Source organism: Sceloporus occidentalis, unplaced genomic scaffold (assembly GCF_023333645.1).
Source record: "Sceloporus occidentalis isolate IW3139 unplaced genomic scaffold, rSceOcc1.0.p SCAF_30, whole genome shotgun sequence".
In the NCBI taxonomy this organism is placed as follows: domain Eukaryota; kingdom Metazoa; phylum Chordata; class Lepidosauria; order Squamata; family Phrynosomatidae; genus Sceloporus; species Sceloporus occidentalis.
In genome coordinates this window covers 8,414,532-8,441,443 of record NW_028317010.1, presented here as the reverse complement: position 1 = coordinate 8,441,443, position 26,912 = coordinate 8,414,532, and the positions used below count along the sequence as shown (strand labels likewise).

The following is a 26,912-nucleotide window of genomic DNA, read 5'->3' as shown; positions in this document are numbered from 1 at the left end:
TTCTAGCTGCCAAACACAAAATATCAGCTCATGGAGGAGGTGGGTGCTGCAGCTTCTCCTTAAGGTAAGTAATATATTTTTTTGAGTAGTGCATAGGAAAGAACTTGTGCAGGGAGTGACCCTTTAATGGTATTTTGCCAACAAGTGCATCATAACGAGGGCACCTGGAAGTTATTGTTTCCAATGGTTAAAGGGTGAGCATGCAAGGTAATGAAGGAACAGAAAAAGCAGGTGGCGGTGGTATCAATGGAAGGAAAAAGGATATACTGTCAATTTATAGATTAGATAAAGACCCCACTTAGACTACACTATCCAGCTCTGGAGATGAACAGTTTAGAGAACAAAAATTTAGAAAATAGTTGAGCCAAAAAAAGTGGTATTCCTGACGATCCTTAATTTTCAGTAGCGTACTCCTGCTGACCCGAAGACCCACCATACAAGTGGTAATCTCTTTTATGCTACAGCATTTATGTACAAAAACAGTGGCAGTGTTTGGCCATGTCAGTGTCGCTTTAAACCACACAAGCTAGAGCTTCCCTTTAAATTACATTTTGGCAGTAAGAAAGAACAAGGACTTACTCATCACTGCTTTAACAGTTCCCATTATAGAATACTGCTAGTGTAACGTAAGGTTTGATCTATGAAGCAAAGGCACAATTTCCCTCATACATTTCCTTTGTTTGATGCGGCTTCCTACATTGTGGGATGTCTATATAACATACAGACTAGAGAATATTTGGCACTTGAAGAGGCTTTTTAGCAATTTCAGTTGATGTCTTCAGTCACCTCCAGCTGTGAACCATGGCAGCTCAGCAATCTGCTCTGCGGTTATGGAGGGTCTGGAATAATCTCAAGTAGTGCAGTAAGCTTGATCGTTACTCCATAATACGTAAAGTAAGTAAAGTCTTGCAGGTGCAGAGTTAACCTCACAACTTGAAGTGCGATAGTGGATGATACAACTATCTCTACTTCTAGATATATTATCTCACTGTAAAAATATAACATACAAAAACAAACAATAATCTTCAAAAAAGGTTCAGTATATCCACACAGTAAGAAAATTTTAGGCATGAAAAATGTACAGTTATAATTTAATAGCAATTATTTTTATTCCTTGTTTTACGGGTATCTAATCTATTGTCCCAAACGTACTTGCATAATTTTATACCGTAATTCTTTCCTTTATAGTCAACAAAATCCTAAAATCATATGCTTCCAAAGGGACGCTCCAGCCGTCATATGCACTTTAATTCATATGATAGCTGAGAGGTCCCTTTTAAATGTACATGGTGTTCTCCTTTTGCCCGTGTATTTTGTATTTTATTTAAGCTGGAATGGGGACAAATGTAATATTAATCAAGTCATGTCCACCAGCATTATTAAAAAAAAATATGACAAGGTTGCTGTCTTTCAGCCTGCAAACTCTCTATTTAGTAAATAGACCCCAAAATAATTATTGACTGAATCGACATATCAAACTCAATAATAATAATAAGCCGACCTGGGAACTTATGTACCATGATGATCAGGGGAAAATAATGACTTTTTCATTTTTTAGATTTTCAAAATTGCACCATACAGTATTAACAATAAATGTTTGATATGATTTATACACCGACCAGACTAAATCTTCTTGTCAGCATGTTATCAGCACTAAGGGGGACTATTCTAATGAACAAAATGCAAATTATAAATGTATGAGGCTGTAAATTATGAAATTAAGTCAACATGCTTTCTTCTCGTACCATGTATCTATGTTATTCTTCACTGACTGCAGTAGCATAAATTACTTTTTTTAGAGTCAGGTAATCAAATAATACTTTGCATTTGCTTAATGGGGACTGTCTTGAGGTATTTGTGCAGCGTGTACAGAACTTAAAGCAGAATTATTTCAGAACAGTGATTCCCAACTCGTCTTTAAGGACCTTTTACTCCGAAGATTTTAAGGACATCCCTGATTAGGCTTAAATGACAATTTAATCAGAAAATCACTCACGCTGACTCGTCCAGCTGTGCTCAAGCAAAGATACGTTAAAACTCAGACTATTAACCAAAAACCTCCAGTTTCAATACTCAGTAAATTCTTGTAAAAAGGGCAGAGAGGATCTCAGTGGCAAGGGAGAAAAGAATCACATAAAACAAACAAAGTAGACAAACACAATAATTAATTTATGTTAACACCAAAGGATAACGTAAGGGATAACATTTACAAGGTATCTCTCATAACTGAAACATAACTGGAAATCAGAAGCATGATAAGTAAAGACTGAAGGAAGTATCAACGTATTTCCAGTTGCTTAGGCTTGATCCATCATCTATGAAGATGACTGATCTTTGACCTTCCTGAAAGACGAATCAAGTATTTTAGTATTTTGCCAGTGGGGGATTTACTAACCTCAGGGCCTTCAGTAACCTTATGGAGACCCTGAGGGTAAGAGAAAAATCTAATTTATTTCTATGTATTGTACCAGCACAAAATAAAATTTAGCTTTTCTTCCGCATGTTTCATGAAGTTGTTAAACTTTGAAGCTTTTGAAAACTAATATATCTCGTTTTAGGTGTCCTTTATACATTTAGGACACTTCAGGTTTTTGGGTTCATACATTGCATGCATACCACAAACAAGACATATGATTTATTTACATACTTGTATCAGTGTTGATCTCTATCCTTATACTTTATGGTTATTTTTCATCTGTATTACCAACAACTTGACACACATTATCAATCTATTGTGCACAACTTGGATATGCAAAGATTAATTTTAAAGTTCAAATTTTAACCTGTGGAAAATAAATGATACATTTATGATACATTCTGCTACGCAACGGCTAAACAGTTGTTGCTAATCCTTTGTTAGTTCAATTTAATATATTCAACCATTAATTCAAATTGAAGAAATATACGTAATAAGACAAAATAATGATAACCTAACCATTAAACATTCACAGTGTGAACCCTTAGATTTAATAACTTGTCAAACCTCCATAAGAAGCAATAACCTTAAACAATCGCTTCGGGTAGCTGCAGATCAGACCTGCACAATGTTAAGGAGGAATTTTAGACCATTCCTCCTTACACAACTGCTTAAGTTCAGCCGTATCCCATTTTCCGTTTTGAAACCATTCTGTAGTGGATTTACATTGATATTTAGGGTCATTGTCCTGCTGCATCACCCAACTTCTACTGAGCTTCATCTGGCAGCCCCCCTGACATTATCCTGTATGAAACCTTGATAAACTTGGGATATCATTGTCCCCTCAATGATGGCAAACTGCCCAGGCCCCAATGCACCAAAGTAGCCCTAACTCATGCTCCAACACATCTTTTATGCCATACGTAGTGCTGTGTATTATTCCTGAAAAAATACCACCTTGGTTTCATCAGTTCACAAGACATTTTCCCAGTAATGTTATGGAGTGTCATGCTGCTCTTTGGCTTAAATAGGAGAGCAAAGGCTTCCTCCGTGGTGCCCAGCAACAGACTACATGCCTGTTGATTGTTTTGCATACGGCAGACTCATGAACAGAGATATTAACCAGTTCCAGTGACTCCTTGAAGCCTTTAGCTGTCACTCTAGGGTTCTTTTTTACCTAATTGAGCATGTTGAGCTTTGCCCTGGGAGACCTCATGGCTGGGTGCCCACTTTTAGGGAGAGTAGACACAGCGCTATATAGTTTCCATTTACATTTTTAATGTGTATATATATTCATTTATACAGTAAGGCTTTCTCAAATCCTGTTTTGTAAAAGTCAGACATGCCCTGGGACCCCCAGGTGATGAAGGTCTATGTTATCTTTTCGCCGTTTGGTTTTTTTTGTATTGCTCAGTTGGTTTATACATACAGAGTGAGATTTTTTTTACCCTTCAGCACGAGTAGGTTCCACAAATGTACTTCTACACAAATCTTCCATTTTCAAAATGACAGCCACACAATATTTTTAATGCCTTTTTTTTCTTATTTATGAGAGAGGGAAAAAAAATAGGCCACACTCCCCAGAAACGTTTTGAGAAAACAACTTTAATATCAATTAATGCATGTCAAATATACAATGTTTAAAACTAAATATCACATTACAAAATTTAGTGTATTAGAATCTTTTGAAAAATAATTTGTCAATGAGCTGATTATATAGTATTATTGTATACATCTGGTGGCAAATATTAGCCAGGATTAATATATCACAAAATTATTCATCACATTAAAACATTACACTACTTATTATACATTCTTTTTATCAAGCACATTTCAGTACTGTAGTTTTCTGAACATTTATTTTTTAATCTTTCATACAACTTCCAGCACATGTCCCAGAGAATTAAAGTGTCTGAGTGCACACAATTTTATATCAAATTATGCAAACATTTTTAAAGAAATTCTATACAGTAAATGATTAATCATCACAACTGTGATTTAAGAACTTACAATTCTACAGAAACGCAAGGGCCAAATTCTGTACATAAAAAAGGCTAAAAAGTTAAAGTTAATGTTATAAAGCAAGTGGTACCATCTGCCTTAAAATTGACTAGTGTATATCAGAAATACAAAAGTACATATTATTTCTACATGGTATAACATTATATTCTTCAACTCAATTACTTCAATCTTGCAGCTGTTGATTTATGCAAGAAAATAATGTCACATTAATATAAAGTAAATATATTTCTGCCAACATAGATAATGGTTTTGATTTATTTAAATATAGTGAATTATGTAGCTGATTTGTATGGATTGGATATTATATGCAAAATCGCTCGTGCCTTTTTAAGGCATTAATATTTTTGGTAAGAATGCTTCCATTTGCAAACAAGTCTAGTGTGTGTTTCAGATAAACAAGGACCTCATCTTGTTCCAAGTAACTCTGGAAAGATTCCACCATACATCATTTATATTAAATTCTTAAAACAAATAAGGGGGAAAGGCAAAAAGAGGCTGAACAGTAGTGGGAATCAACATGGCTTCTTGTTAGCCTTAATTTTGGAACATGCTATAAACTATCACTACCATATGTTATGTTCTCTGTTATATTCTAATTGTACATATGTTTATTATATACACCCCCCAATAGATGGAAGAGCCATGCATTTATTGGAGTATTACTTTACTAGTTGTTAAAAATATCCTAAAAGGAATTTTAAAAAAAAATGAAGGGAGGAGGAAACAAAGGATTTGCATTTTTATAATTTTTGTGTAATTTCTTCTAGGAAACCATGATTGCCATCTATGGTAAAAAACTTAACCGACACTACTGAAATAAGGAACTTATGAAACAGGACAATTTTTTTCTTTCAATAACTCGATGATCACTTGAAATAAAATGCTTGTTATACAAACGTTCTGAAATACCGTGTTTCACCAATAAACTCTTAGTCATCTTACACTTCATGAAAACTGAACTGGAGTAATAGAGCCTTAAAGGGGAAATCAAATATATTTCAGCCATTGCAGGGATGTAGCCTAGCACTTGAGAAAGAAGTTTCTTACTACAAGACCGTATAATAAGAACTAAGTGGGTCAGATCACTATCGGGACAAACAGGATCCCCGGTTTGCTGCTGCTCAAGGACCAGTTACAAGATCTCTGATCTTTCCAACTGGCCCATTTACATTGTGGAGGTCAGCCTCCATAAAACAACTTCACATAACTTAAATTAAAAAATAATAAAATAGAAGTGTGTATGTGCAATGTATATTAATCTTCACACATCACAATGGCATCATAAATTACTATTTAATTATATCCTTCATTAAGTACCCTCCTACAAAATAATTTGCATGTTTTGGAGGGCGTTTGAAATGCATTACGCATTGGAATTCCATTTAACTCATTTACAAAGAAAAAGATGAAGAGGCATTTAAAATGTTTTGTTAATCTGATGTTTGTCTTTATATTTAGACAGCATGAATTGTTTGAGGCAATTTGAAATGCGTTGTACAGTATTACATCATAAACAGATTATTCCATATGAACCTAGAATAGGCTTTCCTAGAAGATGCAGATCTTCTCCTCCTTCAAACTTGCTAGTTTAAAAAAAAAAAAAAAAAAATCCTTAAAACAGACGTATCCGTGTGATCGTATGCCTTTATTCTGGCATTTTCCAGTTGTCTTTCGAGAAGGTTTGTAAACAAGATCAATAGCAACCAAAATGTTCAGGAATTAATAATAAAAAAAGTGTGTGGCTCAGTATTAAAATTGTGTTTACATCAATTTGATCAACATCAAATTATTTAAGTCCCCTTTAAGCAGCAACTCATGTGCCTCCTTGTATCCGCAAGAAAATCATATCTTGCAGCAATATTTAAGGCAGAACATTTTTCTTCCATAAAAACTGAAAGTCAGCGATAAACAGGTAAATGACTGGTTCCTTTGATGTGTATGGTCCCAAAAAAAGGTTGGCTCGATTTAATCCAAGGGGTATCTGAACGATCCCTCGCTATACCACAATAGTAACCACTTCATTCGACTAGTAAAGCAAAGCAATTCTTTCATTGATTTTCAGTTATTCTACATACCACTTCAATTTTCCTGAGTATTATTATAAAAGAAGGATACACCTTTCTATCAATATGTCAGAATATGATACAGAATCACAATAAAAATCCAGTTTACCACAGTAACGAGTGCAAATATTCCTGACAGTATGTTTTGATTATCATGTCATTGGCCCTACAATCACAGGAGTTAAGTCAGTCATTTAAAATACTCTGCAATACAGCAATCAAATTCTTGAGTCCATAAATATAGCCTGTATCTTTTTTGTCGCTTGGAAAAACATGAGCAAAATCAATCATCCGTACATCCGTACGCTCTTTCGTCTCCGCAGGAACATGGCAAAATACACTTTCCAGTTTGGACAGAAGGTTTCCATTCCTATGCTCTTGAGAAATACTGTTACTTTTCCTTATGCCACCCTGATCCATGCTTTCAACCCCTGGAGAAATTTGGCTATAATTTCGCTTCGAACAGACGTTCTTATGAAGTAGATACATCCTAGACATGTTTTTTTCAACGGACGCCTCTGTCTTCCCATTTTCCATAGAGCTTAACACATGAACATTGTTGTTGCACTCTAGCAACTCGCCATCCATAAACTGTCCGCCAAGAACTACTCTTTTGTCCACTATGGTTCCATCGATTAATCTTTTAGTGGTTTGCGGAAAGTACCCCTCATATACAAATAGTAGCGAACTTGCATAAAAATGAAAGTTTTCCTGGTTTTCAAACCATTCCAAAATGCTCTGGACCTTCTCAATGCAATGGGCCACTATATCTTTCCTCAGCGAAGTCCCGTTATGAAAGAATTTTGAGATACCTGTGGAGGGGTGAAAATAAAATTAAAATAAAACACATTATACATTTAACAGACAGCTGCCACCTAAGTGCATAATAAAATAACTATAACATAAGATGCCCAAAGGAGCAAGCGACTTAATAGCGAGAAATATCGAAATTGCTGAGAAAGAGGAGTCTGCTCTCAAACTCTGATAGTTATGGTGAACTGTTCCAAGCCACCTCTCATCCCACCATGGGATTGAAGAGCCCTTGGAGATTATGCCTCTTTTCTCACATATTCTGTATTATAGATGGATATACAGACATGCACAAAGACAAAGCACATGCATAAACACAGACGTTATTAACCCCTTAAGGACCAGGCTGTTTTAACACTTTTCCGGTGCACGTGTTTAGCTATAATTTCCTCCTCTCCCACTTTGTAGCCACACAAGTTACAGATTGTTTTCTTTCCAAGACAAGAAGGGCTTTCTTAAGATACTATGTTTTTGATCATATCTAATTTCCTCTAGAAAAAAAAAAAAAAAAAAAAGAAAAAAAAAAAATGAAAAATCTCACTTCTACTTGAAAAGTTTTTTTTCCCTACAAAATAGTGGGCAATAAAGTACAAGTAATGTTTTGCTATTTCAAAGCCTTTTTTATTTTCCAAATCTGGTCATTCTGCCCCCATGTGCTTTTTGGAACATCCTTAAAGCTGGCCAATGCAACTTACCCAATCAATTCATACATTTTTGAACTAGACACCCCAAGGTATTTCAAATGCTGGTATTTTAACCCTTTCTATGCACCAATTCTACTGCCACCGTTTGTCAAACTTTGCGCTAGTAATTTATTTTGTGGTTTGTTTTTTTTTAATCACACAATGTGTACTTCAGGTACAACACCTGGTATGTGTCACGGTCACACAACACCCCAATATGTGTTCAGCAACATCTTTTATGTACAGTGATAGCCCCAGAACCCATGCATGTGGGGTAAAAGGACACATTTGCGAAGTGCGCTTCTCCCCCCCCCCCCCCCCCAATTTTGGTCAGTCTGTGCCTATGCCCTATTTTTGCGTAGACACCTCTTGGGTATTTGAAATGCTAGTGTTTTCACTCTTTCCATGTCAGGACTTTCGAGAAGAGCTAATTTTAGCACTTGCTTATAATAAACTTTTTTTTATTTTTATTTTTTTTAACATTTTGCTGGCACTCCATTGTTCTCCTGATGGTGACATTACTGCATAATTATTTTTAAGTGTTACCATATTTTTTTTTGTTTTTTAATTCTTTTTTTTAGTTATCTTACTAATCACACTGTGATTAGAAAGCCTGGCTCCCTGGCGCCCCCATCTTGGGAGTGGCAAAATCTCTCGAAGTGGCGGTTGTGCCTGTGCTCTTGAGTGTTTGGTGTCGGTAAAGGTCTCTCTATCAAGGCATTTCGGCAACACCATTGAAGCTTAGAAGGTGATTGATGATTGAACTCTTAAAAACGGGCCAGGTACATCATTGGTCGTTAACCGACCATTTGCGTGTTGTGCCTGGCACATCAATGGTCGTTAAGGTTTAATTGTGTTATATAAATCCATCATATTCCACAGCACTGTAACTACCAATTTTACAGCAAGACAGGAGGCTTCATATTTTGCATAACCTTCTTTACTGAATAACCTCCAGCAGCAAAGGAGTTAACAACCATCATAAAAAGAACCAAACACAGACAGGACCCTATATCAGTCCCAACATCCAGCAACTCCCCCTCTTTCTTTGCTGCTTGACCTCCAGTACTGCTCTATGAGTCCTGCTTGAGTCACTGGGTGTATCCCTGCTTTATTTGAGGGTAACCCCCTCTGCATATTTATTGAGGGTAGCCCCCTCTACATTGATTGGCCCTACCCGGGCCCCATGGTTGGTGGTTCCTGAGGGACTCCCTCTCCACCTTTTGCTGCCTCTGCTTTCGTCTCAGGGTGAACCCCTGAGCAATTACATGGTGTGGCTGCTTTGTGGGCGAACCCCACTCTTGACTATTTGTTACATCACTGCCGCTCTATCTCACCTCCCTCTCTTTGTGTTTTCCAGAAAACACTCCTGGAAACATGGCAGATGATATTGAGACACCACTACCGGTGGCCCTTCAAGCCTGGCTTCGCTCAGCCCTGACTGCGGCTCTACCAACTGCCTTAGCAGAGGCACAATCAGCCTGTCAGACACATGCTGTGTCATCTTTACCGAGGGGCGAGGACTCGGACGCTGAAGACTCTCCAGACCAGGAGGTCTCTCGCAAACGCCCCAGGGGAGAGGTCCCCTTGACATTGGGTAAGGGCAAAGCCCCGCTTAAGAAACCTGCTGTTGCTCCTTTGTCTGCGGCTACCGATCCTGCCGATTCTCCTACCAGGGACCCGGCGGATGATTTTGAAGTTCTGGATGAATACCAGGCTGGTTCCTCCAGTTTTGATTCTCTGTTTCTTAACTTTGGGCGGGATTCGTCTCCTGACCACCCTAAGGCTTCCACCTCGGGACCGGACCAACCCTTTGACGTATCCGATGCGCTAGGTTGCCCGCTCTTCGACCCGCGGGCTCTACGTCATCCACGTTCGGCTGAGTGGACTCCGTCCGCCCATATTGTGGAATTCATGCGTTTCTGGCTTAGACGCCCCTTGGATAAGGAGGTTCGCCAGCGTCTACGGTCTGAATGCCCAAGACCCACTTTGCCTGAGAAGGTGTCGGACACCCCAGAGTTCGACCAGTCGTTTATTACGTTCCTCTCTGGCACTGGACACGATCCCAGAAAGGGCATCGAGCAAGGCTTACGGGTGGCGCAGGATAAATTATTGGACGCTACCGGCCCAATGGCTCAAGTCTTCCAGATGGCCGATGAGGCCTTGACAGCGGGCACTCCTCTAGATGCCCACCTGGTCCGTGAATGGGTCCAAAGAGCGTTCTCTGCCTCATCGGGAACGTCAATTGTGCCATCTCTGCGGAACGGCGGAAAGCCGCTCTTTTCAAATTAGATGCGAAACTCGCTGACTTAGCTCCCAAGGAACTGGGCCCCGAAGCCAATGGCCTTCTCTTCGGGGAAAAGTTTATGAAGAATCTAGGGCTGCTACTAACGATTATTTTAATAATCGATTAGTTGGCCGATTATTTTTTCGATTAATCGGATAAAAAAAACAATATGCAAATTTTTAGTTTATTTAAAATAATTTAATGAACTGGATATTAAAAAACAACTTAAAATTTACATTAACATTCCTATTTTGTTATGATGTAATAAAAAAACAATATTTTCAAAGTACAAAAACCCAAACACAATATTTATGAAACAAAATAACCCCAAACATTCTGAAAAGAGGTAGACTATTACTGTTCAAGAAACTTTGCCCCAGCCCTGGTACTTTGCACCCGGCACTTTGCACCCTGGCACTTTGCACCCTGGCACTTTGCCCCAGCCCTGGCACTTTGCACCCAGCCCTGGCACTTTGCACCCAGCCCTGGCACTTTGCACCCAGCACTTTGCACCCAGCCCTGGCACTTTGCACCCAGAACTTTGCACCCAGCCCTGGCACTTTGCACCCAGCACTTTGCCCCTGCACCCAGTCTCCAACTCTGCCCTGCACCCAGCCCTGCCCCCACATTCTGCCCTGCCCCCACACTCACACCCTGCCCTGCATCCACACCCCCACTCTGCCCTGCACCCCCACCCCCACTCTGCCCTGCACCCCCACCCCCACTCTGCCCTGCACCCAGTCTCCTGCCCTGCCCCCACACTCACACCCTGCCCTGCATCCCCACCCCCACTCTGCCCTGCATCCCCTGAAACCCCACCCCCACCCCCGCGAATCGCTCTGTGCGAACGGAGCCACTCGCACAGAGCGAACCGCTCTGTGCGAACGGAGCCACTCGCACAGAGCGATTTGCACAGACATGAATACTTACCTCCGGAACGCGTCACATCCGTCACGCAGTGCAGAGCGTGTAGCGGAAGCAGGGAACGCTCGCGGAGGTAAGTAAAAGGAGCCAACAACGAATCGATCACTCGATTAATCGATAACGGAAATCGTCGACAACCAGATTTCCGTTATCGATTATTATCGATTTTACCAATTCGTTGTTTCAGCCCTAGAAGAATCTCAGTCAACATGTGAGTGTCTTCACTTCGCTGAACAAGGCTCGGTCTTCCATGAAACGGGTATTCCGTCAAGGAGAACGTTTTTCCTCCAGGGCTGGTCGGCAGAGGGGTCGTGCCACCAGCAGAGTTGCCTTCGGCTCCAGACCCCAGTTTCCTCACGCCTCCACGACCTACCGGTCTCAAGACCGCACCCCATTTTCCCGCGGTTCCTTCAGAGGCAGAGGTTCCTCCACCTACCGAGGGAAGACTTCGGCAGGCCGTTCTGCGACTCAGTGTTTCCGGATCCATGGTCCTGTTTACCGGCGGGTTTCCTGTCGGTTCTGAAGGTTCTGTTCCTGTCTCCGGTTGTTTGGTGGCTTGCCCTTCCTGTTCGGCGTCACCGCAAAGAAAGAGGAGTTGCTGGATGTTGGGACTGATATAGGGTCCTGTCTGTGTTGATTGGTTCTTTTTATGATGGTTGTTAACTCCTTTGCTGCTGGAGGTTATTCAGTAAAGAAGGTTATGCAAAATACTCGCCTCCTGTCTTTAATAAAATTTAGATTAATGCTGCACCGAGGCTAGATTAATCCCTAATTAGACTTACAGAAACATGTACAATAAACCCAAGCTAATGAATTCCTAGAGATATCCCCACAAAAACACGTGCGCACACAGCAAGTGGCATGAACACAGATTCCAAGTACAGAGTATCTCTCTAACTGTAGCTAGACTGCCGATCCTCACACAGTAGCCATGATGCTCATCTTAATTTTCTCCCCCCGCCCCCCCGACTTACTGACTGCAACGTGTGGCAAAAAACATGATAGGAAACAGACTCTGCCATCACCGATGCACATAACGGAGTCAGTCTGTCTCTATGCAAATCCACCTGCAGAAGGAGACGGCTCCCACGTGACCCAACACAAGTAGGACTGTATGCATGCTGTGCAACGCGGACACATACATAAATTATACAGATACAATTAAACAGCAAATGGAGGGGCCTTGCCACCAGGGGCTCCATTGTTAATACGCTCCTTATTATAAATATATGAACTGCAGACCTAGGTATTGTTCCGACATTACTTGTCAGGTAACAATACTTTCATTGGAAGTTAGATGCAGCTCACCATGTTTTAAGGTTTCCTTTGTTAAGCTTCTTCCATAGTGCTGGTTTTTCGTTTCATAGCTGTTGGAATGGGCATGATAAACCTACAAAAACAAAAAACAGTTTTAGAAAACGGAGAAAACAAGATATACACACACTGCAACATTGTCTGAAACAAATATTGCCAAAAAGTGCCTTATTTGAAGGCACGTCAGATTGTTATACGATGGGTTTATCAGTAAGTACCCAAAGCAATTGGTTACTAATACTAACAACAACAACTAAAGATTCAGTCAAATATCTAATAAAGTATTTTGGCCCAGCGTGCCCTCTAGAGGAGGTACAAATATGGCCCACTGAGTTTAAAAGAGCACGCATTATGCAACTTATTTTAATGCAATTAAGATATGACTAGTCATATATTAGTTTTCCAGATACACGTTTAGTAACAAAAAAAAAAAAAAAAAAAAAAGGTGTACAAGGTTAATTAAGAAAATTTGATAACACTTTATCCCACAGCAACTAAACTAGTTTAAATTAACCCTCCTCTCCTATGACAGAACAGGGAATGTATAACCAAAAAACAGGGGTAAAGTCTGAAGTTTTAAAATTACAGTATTAAAATAGATTGTGTAGAAGAACATAAATCATAAAACATTGCATACAAAAAATAAATGAAGACTTAAAAGTAACGCTATAGCACAGTGTTCAGCATAAAAATGGAAATCTATTTCAAATAGCTTGAAAAATTGCCATTTGTGACAACAGTGCTGGAAGAGAGATTTTAAAAAAAAAAATAAAAAAAAAAAAGACTCGCAGGGACAAAACATCATCTAAATATTTTATTTGTAAGATCGCATGTGACCAAATGCCATTTCTTACATTAACCAACAATGACCTCTTTAATTATGCTAAACAAGCAGTGTCATTTTATATACCTGTACCTGCGGTCCCACCCCCACAGATGAGTTACTGTGAAGGGAGGGCAGGTAAGGCCAAGTGGCCCCATCAGCACATTGCACCGGGACACATTTACACACGCAAAAAAACCAAACATACAAACATATACATATATACACACACTCTATATACTATATAAATGCTCTGAAAAATACCCCTCGTCTTATAATCGGGGTCGTCTTATAAGCAGACCTCAAATAGGTCTGACTATGAGACGACTAAGATCCGGATCCCCCGCAGCTGCAGGGGACCTGGATCCTCCTGTTTACCCCCCCCCCCCCCCGCCCCACTTACCGGTACTTCTGAGTCCCCGGTGTGTAGCTGGGGCAGCGCGTAGACAACTTCCGCTGCAGCAGGAAGGAGGTGTGGCTAGCAGCTGGGGTTGTCTGCGTCCATCGGCTGTCAGAGATCAGTTCCCCGCACCGGTGCGGGGAACTCTGATCTCTGACAGCCGGGGAAGGTCTGCGCGATGGACGCAGACAACCCCCGCTGCTAGCCACGCCTCCTTCCGGCTGCAGCATAAGTGGGTGGAATCTACACGCTGCCCCGGCTACATGACAGGGAAGTCAGAAGCTCCGGTAAGTTAAATGGTGGGCATAAGGCATTTCTGGAGGCAGAGTGCTCTGTGAAATGCCCTTTAACCCCCTTAATGCCACTCTGCCTCCAGAAATGCCTTTTTAACCCTCTATACGCCACTCTGCCTCCTGAATGCCTTAAACGTCCCTATATGCCACTCTTCCCCATAATATGCCTTTTAACCCTCTAAATGCCAGAGTGGCATATAGGGGTATAAGGCATTTCTGGAGGCAGAGTGGCACATAGGGGGTCAAAAGGCATATCATGGGGCACAGTGGCATATAGGGTTAAAATGCATATCATGGGGCACAGTGGCATTTAGGGGGTATAAGGCATTTCTGGGGGGCAGGCTGGAAAATAGAAGGAAATAAAACCAAAATATTTTTCTCAATCATAGCTTTTATTAAAATTATTCTTTTTTCCTAAATTAATATTCAGATTTGGGGGGTTGTCTTATAATCGAGCAAATACGGTATCTATATACACACACATACTCCCTCCTTATCGTGCTTGCCCTCACTCCTACTCTCTCCCTTACCCATTTACTTTACTTTTACCATGGCATCACGTGGTACCATGACATGTTCCTGCCTTGTTCTTCTTAAAAAGAGTTTTTGGGCCAGGTCGCCCCCGATTACTATGAATGTGATACTGTATGTCCACAGGCCAGTTGGAAACTAAGTGAAAATAGACTGGAGGTTGTTAAATAAGGAAAACATAAAATCTACATAGAATAGACCGTAGACTCTAAGGAATAGGGACTCTCTTTCCTAAGGAAAGTGTACCTATTACACCCAATCATAACGTCTGTATGGCTGATTTAAGACTGCCATTATTAATGCCTCTTATACTAATAAACCGTACAGCACCAAGGACATTTGTACCGGGCTAAAGAATACGAAGGCACTATATAAAATTATATACATACAAGAAATACACACGACCATTCCCTTAAACAAGTCATCAGCGTGGAATATATTTCCCTACTAACACATAAATGAAAGTTTGTGAGAATATCTAGTATGCAAGTATTCATTCTTTTAAATAATAAAAAAAAAAAATCTAAAATCTCCAGATTTGTTTTAGCATTTGAAAACGCATGACATTTTCACACCGAGCCTCTAAATGGCTTCATGAAGCTTTATTAAACGTCTGAGGCTGCTCTTAATACCATAATGTTTATCTAGGCTTATGGCTCAGCTGCCGTTCTGTTTAAACACTGGTGCTTCGCACTGAACAAATTACATAGGATTCTCAGAATCTAGGTTACGTGCAGATCGCTCTTCCAAACATAACCAAGTGTTTTTACAGCTCTACAGTTTAATGCAAGATGTCAAAGCAATGAAGCCAAAGGGGACACTCATGTACAAAGTTGTATATACGAGGATTATACAGATAATGGTTTATGGCATTAAACCATGATCTGTACCTTTATTATTAAAAGGTACAGATCAATTATTCAACTGTATTTCATTTAGGTTTATCGGACGTAATTATTCTGATGTATTTAATCTGTTTACTAATATATTTTATATTAAGGATAAGAATACAAAAAGGCCGAATAACCCTCTCAACATGACAGCACTTCTACCTCACTTTGGGCTTTATTAAAAAGGGGAGCTATAATTTCAACTCCATATCTTCACTATTCATTATGAAGGGCCAACACTAGCAAGTTCCTCCAGCAAGAGTGAACAACTGTGGTGGCCCTGTACTATGTAAAATGTAATGGGCGAGGAAACTGAAGAAATCGCAATGATTCAACAAGGCCACAGAGGAGCATTTGCCATCCACGGCGACCGTCCACCGTCACATCTCAACGCTCTGGGAGTTAAGTCTTGTAGCACATTTTAAGGCAGCTCATGGAGGTTGCACCTGGGAGATCAGAAATCGTCCTAAAAGTCAGAATATGCCACTGCAAGAAACGCAAAGCTGTTCCTGAAGCAGGAACTCACAGGGGTTGGACCTTAATAACATTTAATGAAGTCAGCTCTCCCTTTGGTAAATAAACCTCTTTGTGTTTGTCGATACAGAGAATGAATATAGGAGCTCAATAGTTTGTTTACCAGAGTTTCAAACTGTATGAGCTCACAAGTCAGGAACTGCTAACCAGGGGCAAAACAAAAAGATCTTAGATAGAGTAAGGCACTGGAGAACGAACACCACCACACCCCTCAACTGAGAGAATCATCAATCTTTTGTTGTCACTCAGAACATATTATAATACACAAGCCCAGCATTATGGGAAATAACCCATGTTACAGCTGCAGGTATTGAACACCAAGCTTGAGTTCCTTACCTGGGAACTTGTTTTCCTTGGGCAAATAAATATATCGATTCAGATGAAATTAGGACACTAGCTTGAGTCTAAAGTCCGGGGGTAAACCATCTTCAGGAAACCTCAAATTGCTGGGACATGCAAAGAGCCAGGGGCTTTTTGACAACTACTGTAGCTGAAGTAAAGGTGACCCAAAAAAACGTCTTCTAGGGGAGAAAAACCGAGGGAGACGTCTTGTAAAGGTTTCCACAGGCAGGAAATCTCAGAAACCTCCAAGAAGAAACCCTGGAGGTCACTAGAAGGAAATGCTGGACCCAAGGATGACTATGCTCCTTAAACACAAGCGAGACACCTTTAGAAAATCTCTCCTAGGGGAAAAAAAAATCCCGAATCTGGACACAATCATTGAAGCCATGAAGAAAAAACTTTGGCATCCTTAATATAAATTTCTTACAGCTCTGTAGAAAGGTCTTAACAACACTGAAAGAAAGACAATAACAAATTAGTAATCTCTACTCAACATTCAAGCTGTCAATTTCAGGAAAACTCGAGTCGGGATAAAAGACTCTAACCCCACTCGGTAAGAAATGCATCCGTGGCGGTGACTACCCAATTCTGCATTTGCCCCTGGAGCACACTGTACAGAGCTCAAGGAACTGTTAATTTGCAGGCAATGAAGGATCATAATCTGATGAATGGGCACTGATCTGGAGTGTAGAAGACTAATCAAACACTGAATCTGAATCTTGTCTGATGAAAGGAAAGTAGAGCATAGTAAAGTAACTATGATTATGTCCAGAAAGACAGTCTCTGGCAAAATAGACTGATCAACCAAATCAGCTCTCAATTTCAGTACATTGGTAATTGGAATCTTTAAGAACATGCTTTCCTGCCACCAGAAGCAAGTCATCTAGGTAAAGGACCACGTTGCGAAGCAAGGTGATCTCTACTGACATAATATTCATGAAAGTCTATGGACCAGAAGCAAGGCTAAATGGAAGTGAAGTGATTTGAAGATGTAGGATCACCTTTGAAAAAGGGAGGACCAAACATTGGAACTGCTGATGAGAATGTTGAGGTAGGAGTCTTGCAAATTCAGGGTGGCAAGTGAGTCCCCAAGTGACAGAATCTCCAAGGCAGACTATAAGGACTCCATCATGAATTGATAAGGAAGATAGTGACCAATTGCAAATCCATAATCAACCGAGAGAAACATACCCAGAACAGAAATCTGCAAGTCCTGGGGATCCAATGTGAGTTCCTGCCAGGCCAGGAGAAAAAGAGAAGTAGCCCTTCCACATCATAAAGTGGAATGTTCTTGTGACGGCCCCGGGTTAATCGGTACCGTCTGTAATAATTATTGTTTGTGATACCTGCATTTCCCAGTATATGTTGTGATTATGGTGTGTGCTTTTGTTCCCCTTGTTTGCTACCCTGTCCAGGTGCCACATGTCCTGCCCCTCCCTCCTTACACAGACTACAGTAGAGACCCCCTACTGGGCTGAGGGCTAATGCTCAGTCATATGCAAAGGAGGGCAGGATGTAATTCCCTTGTGTCTATTGGACGCAATTCCCTTGTGTGTCTATTGGACGTAACTCAATCCCTTGTACTGTTTAAATGCCCCTGTGTTCCCAAATAAAGAGAGTTCCTGTTTTACCTCACTACGAGTCCTGTCTTGTTATTGAGGTAAGCCTCGGTGCTGCCCTTATTAGGGCGGTAGGGTGCTGTATTGCTATACTTCGGTATACTACAGTACGGCCGAGGTTCCTGAAGAGCTGTGTTCTCTGCTATGATCGCGTATTGTCCTTTTCAGGACGATAGCCACCCTGTGTAGCTCAGTTTCGGCTAGCCACAGACAGTGAAGGGGTTAGTCTCTGGTGCCCCGGTGGCCATGGGGCGAAGGAAGCAACGTTCGGCGGGCGTACCCAGTTGGGGTACAGGTCGGTCCCGTCACAGTTCTGACCTATCATATTTGGGCTTAAGGTCTAAATCATTCCCTGGAGTGGAAGAAAGGCACATGTCTGTCTCTCTAGGCCGACGTTTCGATGATACTTGAAACTTAGGGCCCCAAAAAGGAGTTGTTACGACCTCAAGGGTACCCTTTTACGAGGAAGCCCATACTTGGCTTCACTATTATGCTCAACAAGAACCGCTATATCTTTCCTCAATAATAGTCAGCGGGCATCGCCACAGTTCCTAGCCACCGTACAGTTCCACAAATTTGTGGCTAGGTCCCGTTCAGGCACATTCCTGGCTTGTAGAGCCCCTATTGCCGGCTAGTTCATGAGAGTCTAGTCCTGGCAGACCAGACATAAGAGGGGACTGGGCAGGCAGGGAGTCTCCCCCAGGAATCCACCAGTGCCCCCTCCCAAGCTCAAAACATACCCCCCCCATGTGTCCCCAGCCTTAGAGCGTTATCACATGGATAGTCTTTCCTCAGGATATTTCTATTGCTCTGAAATAACCTTGGACAATGTTTCACGCACAAGAAAGCACGGTTTTACATAGATCTATCTTAGCATCCTCTAGTTTATCCTGCAAATTGAGGGTAGAACTCACAGCTGTAACTAGCCTATCAACTTCTTCGGATTAAAAAAAGGATTCACCCTGCACCTCTCCAAAATTCAACAGATTTTTCATCATCTGAAGATCAGAAAGAAGAAAAGCTATCCTTTCCCTACAGACATGCTGAAGGACAATTAATAACAATAAGTCTAGGCAAAAATCACTTTAAAAAAAAATAAATAAATAAATAAAAAAAAAAAGGATGTGGAAGTCTGTTTGGCTTTTTCTAGCAAGGTAGGCAGGTGCCATCAGTGACACCCCTCCAAAGCAGGTATACTGATTACCGTAATATCCACCCTTTTAAAAAGCAGCAAAAACAAAATAAAAAAATCCTTGGTTGCATTTACACTAGTGGAACAAAGGACACAGTGTCGTATGTGTAATAAATCTTTGAGAGGAAAAGAAGAGAGAGTTCTGTGAGTAGCAGATAAAGAAAGGCTAAAGGTTACTGGTGTTAATAATGGTTAAACATCTGCCGTACTATATACTTTTTTTTTTGTTTTTGTTTTTTTTCCCCCACAGCATTTATGTCTAGGAGACTTACAGTGTACATGGTGTTTATTCCTACGTTTCTCGGCAACGCTGATCTTTACACAATGGCAGATGACTAGCGCTTGCAGCATACGTTTTGACAAATACGTTTCTGAGAATGTCTGTCGTTGACCTTCATTGCATGGACAGTTCCCTGTAAGATAGCGGCACTGGGAGTTCACGGAAACCACCTGCCACCACTCACGCAAAACTATACTATTTAAAAGTACCGCGCGTATACAAGGTTCGGATGAAAGTTAAACTTTTGAGTACAGAATATAATCAATGAATAAGTGAAGACATAAAGGTTATATACATACAGTTACATACAGCCTGCAACAAAACAAGAAAAAGAATATATAAGCACCGACTCATCCAAAGGCTCTTACGTTTTCTGCCCAAAAACAAAAAAAAATAAAAATTAGTTCCCTGCAGGCCTATTATGTTTGACTCTGTTCCAACTGCCAAATCAGGATTTAGAACAGTAGGTGTGAAAGCTTTGTATAAGGGATAATGTCTCGTAATCCCAACGTTTAACCCAATTCAGCGCAGGGCTAGCCTGCAATTCAACACGTTGTCAGACAGCACTGTGCAGTCTGCATAAACAGATGGTAACCACAGATAGCCGCTGAGTAACTTGCTGGCTACGAGGGAAGGGCCTCTTACATGACCCGACTGGTACAGAGATAATCTTAGCTGTATACAGCATTTACACAAACTGACGAATACAGAACAAATGGGAAAACAGAGCACGAGCAACCATATCCTTAAACTTATCACCATGGTAGAGGTGATTTCACTAAACCATGATTTTTCATGCAAAGTGAGGGAAAGGCTTGGGTTGGCTCTCCATGTGGAGTTCATGAATGGTCAAGAAGTTCCAAGTTTCACCTAGCCCCGGCTAAGTGATCATATACATATGCGGCACTGCCCTAGGCCTGGTCAAGAGTGTAGTCATAGGAGAAACTCATTAATCGAACACTTGGCCCCTTACATCTACACCAAGAGGCCTGTATTTGATGGTCTGACTTTTTGAGAAGTAAGCCAGTTGAATTCCCTGACTGTGTCTAAAGAGTGGTTTTATTTTTTGGTTTTTTTTTCCGGGCAGAAGGCTGTATTCAAACAACCTTGTTTCTACTGACAGCAGATAAACTGTAACAGTGCCTGTATGGAGAACTGGAGGCAGACAGAAAGACAATACCTTGCACACAGCAATGACCCTAACCTCTGCCTTAGTCGTGTGAGGTTAACTTCCTAAATGCTGGAGTGCAAACCGTCAGTGTGATGTTCTTAATGAGGCAACCCGGATTGTGGCTGAAGGCTGGGTGCAGGGCAGTTGGCTGAACAGCCCCCTTATACAGGGGCATTGTGACCTCGCTTACAGCTCATGACTTTTAAGCAAGGGTTTCTGCATGACGTTGGGTGAGCCATAAACTCAGCCAGCCTTCCTGCATTTGGTCTGTGCCGTTTGTTGTGGGTTTGGGGGAGAAGATTAGATAAACCACCTAGCACTCTTTCATACACTAATAAATACGAGAATGACAGACAGCAACCCTCTATTCTATCTATGGTCACAAACTAACCATAAATCATTCTATTTATTACAAACGCATAGTTCAGACAAAACAAAAAAATGTGTTAGACTTGCAAAGTTACAAAGCTATAGCACTTACCCTCATGCCAAGTACCAGGAATCCGATCTCTTCCATCAGTGGGTACTTGCTTATCTGCTGCTGGATCTTTTCAGCAGATGCATATGGATCGTAGCTCTTCTGGCCAATTTTAACATCCATAATACATGGTTTAATAAATCTGTGTGTTATATCTTCCAGTTTTAAATACAGATCTGTTAAAAAGACATATAAATGTATTGGTTTTTATGTATATCTATAGAGTAGATCTGTCTAAATTTTAAAACCTTTATTAGATAGCTTGTTGTAAAGACAAAAAGGAAACCAAGATCACCAAACGTGCACAGCGTACTTTCCACAAATGGATAAAAAGTGTCATGTTTGCACCGATATGATATAATTAACAACAAGCTATAATTAAAGGGGAACTCTGAACTTTGTTTCTTAGCCATTTTAGTTTTTGCATACTGTTTTAGGGCAGTCGTGTATTAGTGATTTGTATGTGTTTTAGCACTTTTATCTTAGTCCGATCTACTAGACAAACACCCCAACTCCTTATCATACTGCCTATGGTGAGCAACAGAAAGGCTGGGTGCTTAACAATGAGCCCTTTGACTAATAAAAGCCTATGTAGGAGGCATTGTCATAAGAAATCAACTCAGGTTTTTCCAACACTAGACCACTTTACTGCATCCAGCACTATTATGCTCTGGGAGATAAATATTTTTTCCAATGGGAATTCCGCTTAAGCTCTATTTAAAAACAGAAGAGCCAGGGATTTGTTTGTTGATAGCCTAGGATCAGCTCAATGCTGGACTGAGAAACAAGGAACAGACGTACAGGGAACCTGCTTATTACAGTATTTTTTTTTTATATTGCATTGCAACATTTGCCCAGTTCTCATTTTGGCATTGCGTTATATTTATTATGGTTGTCAATGAAGCTACATGAAAAACTCATGTCATAAAGCAATTAAACCATACAGACACAGTGCCCCAAGATATAGGGAATATGTCACAAGACAGACAATACAACAGCTGCATCAAGTGTAGGGCTGAATCAATTTTCTTCCCCCCAAAACAAAATATTTCGTAAAAAAACTAAAAAATTCAGATTGTAACTATTTTAGTAAAGGGATGCACTTTTACATAGAGATTCAGTGTGCAATTAAGATATGTCCTAAAGTTTTTGTGTTTCTTTTTCTTGCTATAGGAAGAACATGCACCCCTCAACGTACCATTGGAAGAGCCTGACGGTGACCAGATGCCAAAATATTTTGGCAAAAATTTCTGCAGGTCAATGAGATGATGGTCAGCGCACTTTTCTGAGAAAGCCTAAATAAAGATGAGCAGTAAGTATCACATTTCACTTCTTGCAACAAATCCTTCATAAGCCATCATAAATACACAAAGAAAACATGAAAGATTTGGAATATGGGTATTGTCATTTGTAGCAAATAATTGGCCGACACCATCCCAGGAAGTTGAACTTTGCTCAAATCATTACATTTCTGATACAGTTCTGAGACTCCAAAGTTCAGGGCGTTGTGTGTTCACCGGTAAGGGAGACCAGCTAAAGGGGAAGACAATTGCTGATTTTAAAATAACCAGATTTATTCATTAAAAAAATACCAATTTGCTGTGCTTCCTCTCTCAGCGTAATCATTTGGCATAAAAGGCTATTTTTATAAGGGAAAACAAGTAGTGTGCCAGAACTAGCACACCAAAGCTTTATTACCCTGAAGTTCTCTCTTTTCTCAACCAGCAAGATAAAAAGCTGCATCATCAGATGAGGAACTTAATACAAGATAGATAGCTTAAATGATCGGACTAAAAGTCTGTTCAAAGGGCCAGATATCTGTGAATACAGGGCTTCGGGAGCACTTTTCCCCAAACACTTCATTACAACACCATGTATAAAGCATTGGCGCGGACACATCTGAAACAGGACAGATGCCAAAGACACAAACAAAAGATCTGAACAGTGCTTCTGGAAAAGGGACTCCTTGGGAACGTTTAATAAAGACAAGGGCCTGATATTCATTTACCAGGCAGACAAGTGTAACATACATGTTTGCTTGGCATGTAAATCACAACTCATATGATGTGCCAGCCTTGCACCAGTAATATCTAGAGCGGTATCTATCACTACTAGACTGTATGATACCGGATTCGGTCCTTCATTATGTGATGCATTACTTGTTATATCCCGTTTGCCTATTGTATAGTGCTGTAAAAGGGTATTATTGGAACCGTAGTTAATAAAAAACCTACCAGGTTATAAAAATCGAGCTCCCTTGGTCCTCGTGGCGGTGGTTGTAGCTGTTTTAGGACCGTCCCATCAGGATGTTGCAAAATACCTTAAAAAAATTAAAGAGGACATATAGATACTAAAATAAAGCTTGTGTTAAAATGTAACACCTTATACAAAAAGCAGTATATGGACAGCAATCCGTTTCATCAGATATCTCTATAGTTTGTATTATTTAAAGGCTAATAACCTTTATATGACCATTACTCTTTGTTTTATAAAATGCACCTGTCATGCAGAACAGAGCACATTAAACTGATTTTAATTTATTTATTAAGTTCAACAAAGTGATGGCAAATATTCAGTTTTAGATAAAAATCTAGTTCAAAATCGTGCCATTGTAGCAAGTATCCTAACTTGCTTGGTAGTTACGAATGTACACAGTTCATGAAGCTGTACACATCTGCAAGAAGGCAAGCTTACCAACAATTGTGGGTTACATACATGTATGTTTTTAATTGGGAACTCATTATGTTCAACTATAAGCCACCTATTCACCCAGTCGAGAACCCATTCGCACACACTGCCTCCACTCGATCTATTGGAGAACAGATAAAAGTCCTCTTGGAGCAAGGCTCTCCAACGGGCCGCAACCGGCACAAAATATCACGAGGACAGCGGTGACGTGCATATTCTAATAAAACAAAACATCAGAAAGAGTAAGCACACACACACACACATTATATATATATATATATATATACACATACACACACACACATACACTGATTTACAAAGCCCCCAAAGACTATGGGAACACACAAAGCTGCATATTGCCTTAGCACCATATAGCCAAGGGCTATTACTTGGTTTTGATAAAGAATCAGCAATCCCTTATCCCAGTGCATCACTACACTATACATTATTTTTCATTGCATCCCTACTTTTATAGATTCCAAATGAAACCTTAACAACCCACCAGTGGCTCGCCAAAGGAAAGCTTCGCTTTTAATCACCAGGGTCGTGCCAGCTTACTCCATGACAAAAAGGGCACTCGAAATGATTTCAATAAAACATCGCGAGCCCTGCTGTGACATACAGAGGAAGACGTATGCCTTTCCACCCTTAATCTGCGTTAAAAATGCCCTGCCTCACTAGGTTACAGTACCACGCAAATAGTGTCAAGTAAAACAAGTTACTTTGTATTATATTTATATAGCGCCAACAATCTACGCAGAGCTTAAAACAATACATATATTCAAGGGGTATGACAAGACAAGAAACCGATACATTAGGGGGAGAGAGCCTAATACAGCGTAATTGTTTGGTAAATAAATCGATGGAACATGAAACGTTTACCATGAAATAAACCTATAGCACATTTATGATTATTACGTTAGAACACCACGGCAAGGAAGAGTTATACTTTTTAGGTGCCAAACCCTGCATGAGCATTTTCTTGGCTGGCACCGGGCGGTATAGCGCTGGGTACAGTTTTTCTTCTTATATCTGTGTATTTTAGTGTTATTTTAAAGCGAACCTGTTAGTTATTGTTAGTGGTCTGGCACACGTGGTCCAGAATTATCTGTTCTATAAAAGAATACTACCCGCATGCAGAGAATTCTACCAACCCTATAGAGATTGACAGCCCAGCCCAGGTTGCCATAATGTAATCGCAGAACATAGGCAATAACAGAAAAACTCATCATTTAATCTATAGATCTGCTAGAGAGGTGCCAAGCACAATGTATTAAAAAAACGCACCCTTCTCGATGCCCGGTTCTCGTTAATATACTAGCCACGCGCGCTTTGCTTTATTTAACCAACTGCCTACGTACTCTGAAATGATCACCCTACAGCACAACGGTAGCAATGCAAATACCAACAGGCCCCCGCTATGTAAAGAAGAATTAAGAGCAAAGTTTGAAATATGGAGCAGTTGCCATGGGAACCAAGGGACCTTCTCTGCTAACTGTTCCACATGTGGCGCTTGAACAAAAAAATATTAATTTAGCAGTAGTTTTGGATTTCGCAATTACACGCAGCATATCGGTGCGTAGGAAGCGGTACAGAGGGGTCTGATTCTTAACAATTACGCTACACTTTTATTTTGACTTTTCTCTAGAAAAATCTGCCGACATTCCGTAATTCGTCATACATATTAAATAATTATGTAATCGGAGATAAAACACCACACCAGAAAGGTTCTGTTCCACGGACATATTATTACTTGTACTGTCATTCTATTCTTTCCTCTGAAATCAGACACATGGCGCCTTTTTCCGCTTATACGGCAACAGCCTCTCAGTGCTTGCAGCGTCACATGACAACCAAACCATTAAGTAACGAATTATCTCTGGACAGATTTTGGGCATTAAACTAGTTCTAGGTATTAGGTTTCGAATGACACATCTACCAGGAAAAAAAAGTTAGATTATCAATATTAAGCAGATCAGCACCTTTTAAGAAAACAAACAAAAACCCCAAGAAACAAAGATCAGTATGAAGAAAAAAAAAATAAAAAAAGGCATATTTTAGTGCCATGATTCTATACAAGATTTATTTAGGTTCACAAATGGGGCAAATGAGCTACATTCGTAAACAGCAATGGTAGAGCAAAGTTCTAGAAGTGGAGCAATCACCATGGAAACCAGTGGAAAGTCGCCTGACTGCAATACATTCAAACATTTTAAAGGCGATATATGCATTTTTTTTGTTAAAGCTACTGACAAAATGAACACTGAAATCTCTATTCCTCCCCAGTATGGGGCACAGATTATTAATAGCACTAATTAGTGTTGTGTTAGTCAGTGGGTCACTTGTAGCCCACACAGCAGGTACGAAGCCCAGACCAAGGGAGCCAATACACACCAACTTTATCCTTGCCATACATATGGCCGGCCACCTGATGGGATAGCGGGACGCAGCCATTCAGTAACTTGCCCTTCGTTAGTAGCAGCTCAGGATCTTTGCCCTCCGCACCCCCCAGGGAGTGATGGTGGTCCAGGTCAGCCGGGCCCATAGCTTCAGTGGTAACCTGGTGCTGAGTAGCCATCCTGCAACGGTGTGGTGTGCAGGGAGGGTAGGGACTGAGATGGGGACCGTTCCACACTGCCCCAGGTGCGTGGATTCGCCGTTACCTTCACTCTTTCCCCTCCCTTTACACCTCACAGCAAGGTGTCCATCGCTTGAATAAGTGACGCACCCACAAGCCTCGCGTGGAAGGACATAGTCCGTCCCACGCCGCGCTTCCACCTCGCTGTGGGGGGAGAGACAGTAGCCGAGAGTGCGCACAGTCACCTCAGAGAGCTGACGGCTTCTGGACTTACTGCGTCAGCGCGTTACTTCAGTGGCAGCTGCGAATACGCCTACTTCTCTCCACGCCCCTGATGACGTAAGGCTAGGGATCACGTAGCCTCTCTGCCTGTATAGCCGAAGGAAGCTGGAAGGCGGGAGGTGCTTAGAAGGTAACGTGTTTGTAGGAGGGGCTAATGATGCAAATCAAGACGTAGGGCTTGGTGCCGTTGTTGTGTACACAGAGTGCCTGAGAGTGTACCCAGGTAGCGGTGGTTACGGTCACTTGGCAGTGTCAGTGCCGGGAAATCCAGGCTTAGACTGGGGAAGATAGG

At 40.8% G+C, this 26,912-nt stretch overlaps 1 protein-coding gene across 1 annotated transcript; it reads right to left on the bottom strand.

Annotated features, from left to right (window-relative positions):
- Nucleotides 1-6,687: 6,687 nt before the first annotated feature.
- LOC149299014 (inositol polyphosphate multikinase-like) lies at nucleotides 6,688-26,338 on the bottom strand. Its single transcript, XM_089486826.1, has 6 exons — nucleotides 26,155-26,338; nucleotides 23,307-23,392; nucleotides 22,271-22,367; nucleotides 21,076-21,248; nucleotides 12,514-12,595; nucleotides 6,688-7,313 (listed from the first exon to the last, which is right to left on the bottom strand). Exons 1-6 carry the CDS (start codon nucleotides 26,336-26,338, stop codon nucleotides 6,688-6,690), a joined length of 1,248 nt encoding a protein of 415 aa, XP_089342952.1.
- Between the last annotated feature and the right edge of the window lie 574 nt (nucleotides 26,339-26,912).

Bases quoted from the DNA above. Each gene is read 5' to 3' on its own strand.
- LOC149299014 (XM_089486826.1), bottom strand. From the start codon at position 26,338: ATGGCTACTCAGCACCAGGTTACCACTGAAGCTATGGGCCCGGCTGAC. The intron at 21,249-22,270 runs GTACGTTGAGGG...TCTTTTTAACAG, and splicing joins ACCGTCAGGCTCTTCCAATG to ATCTGTATTTAAAACTGGAA. The intron at 12,596-21,075 runs GTAAGTGCTATA...TTGTTTTTGTAG, and splicing joins TCCTGGTACTTGGCATGAGG to GTTTATCATGCCCATTCCAA.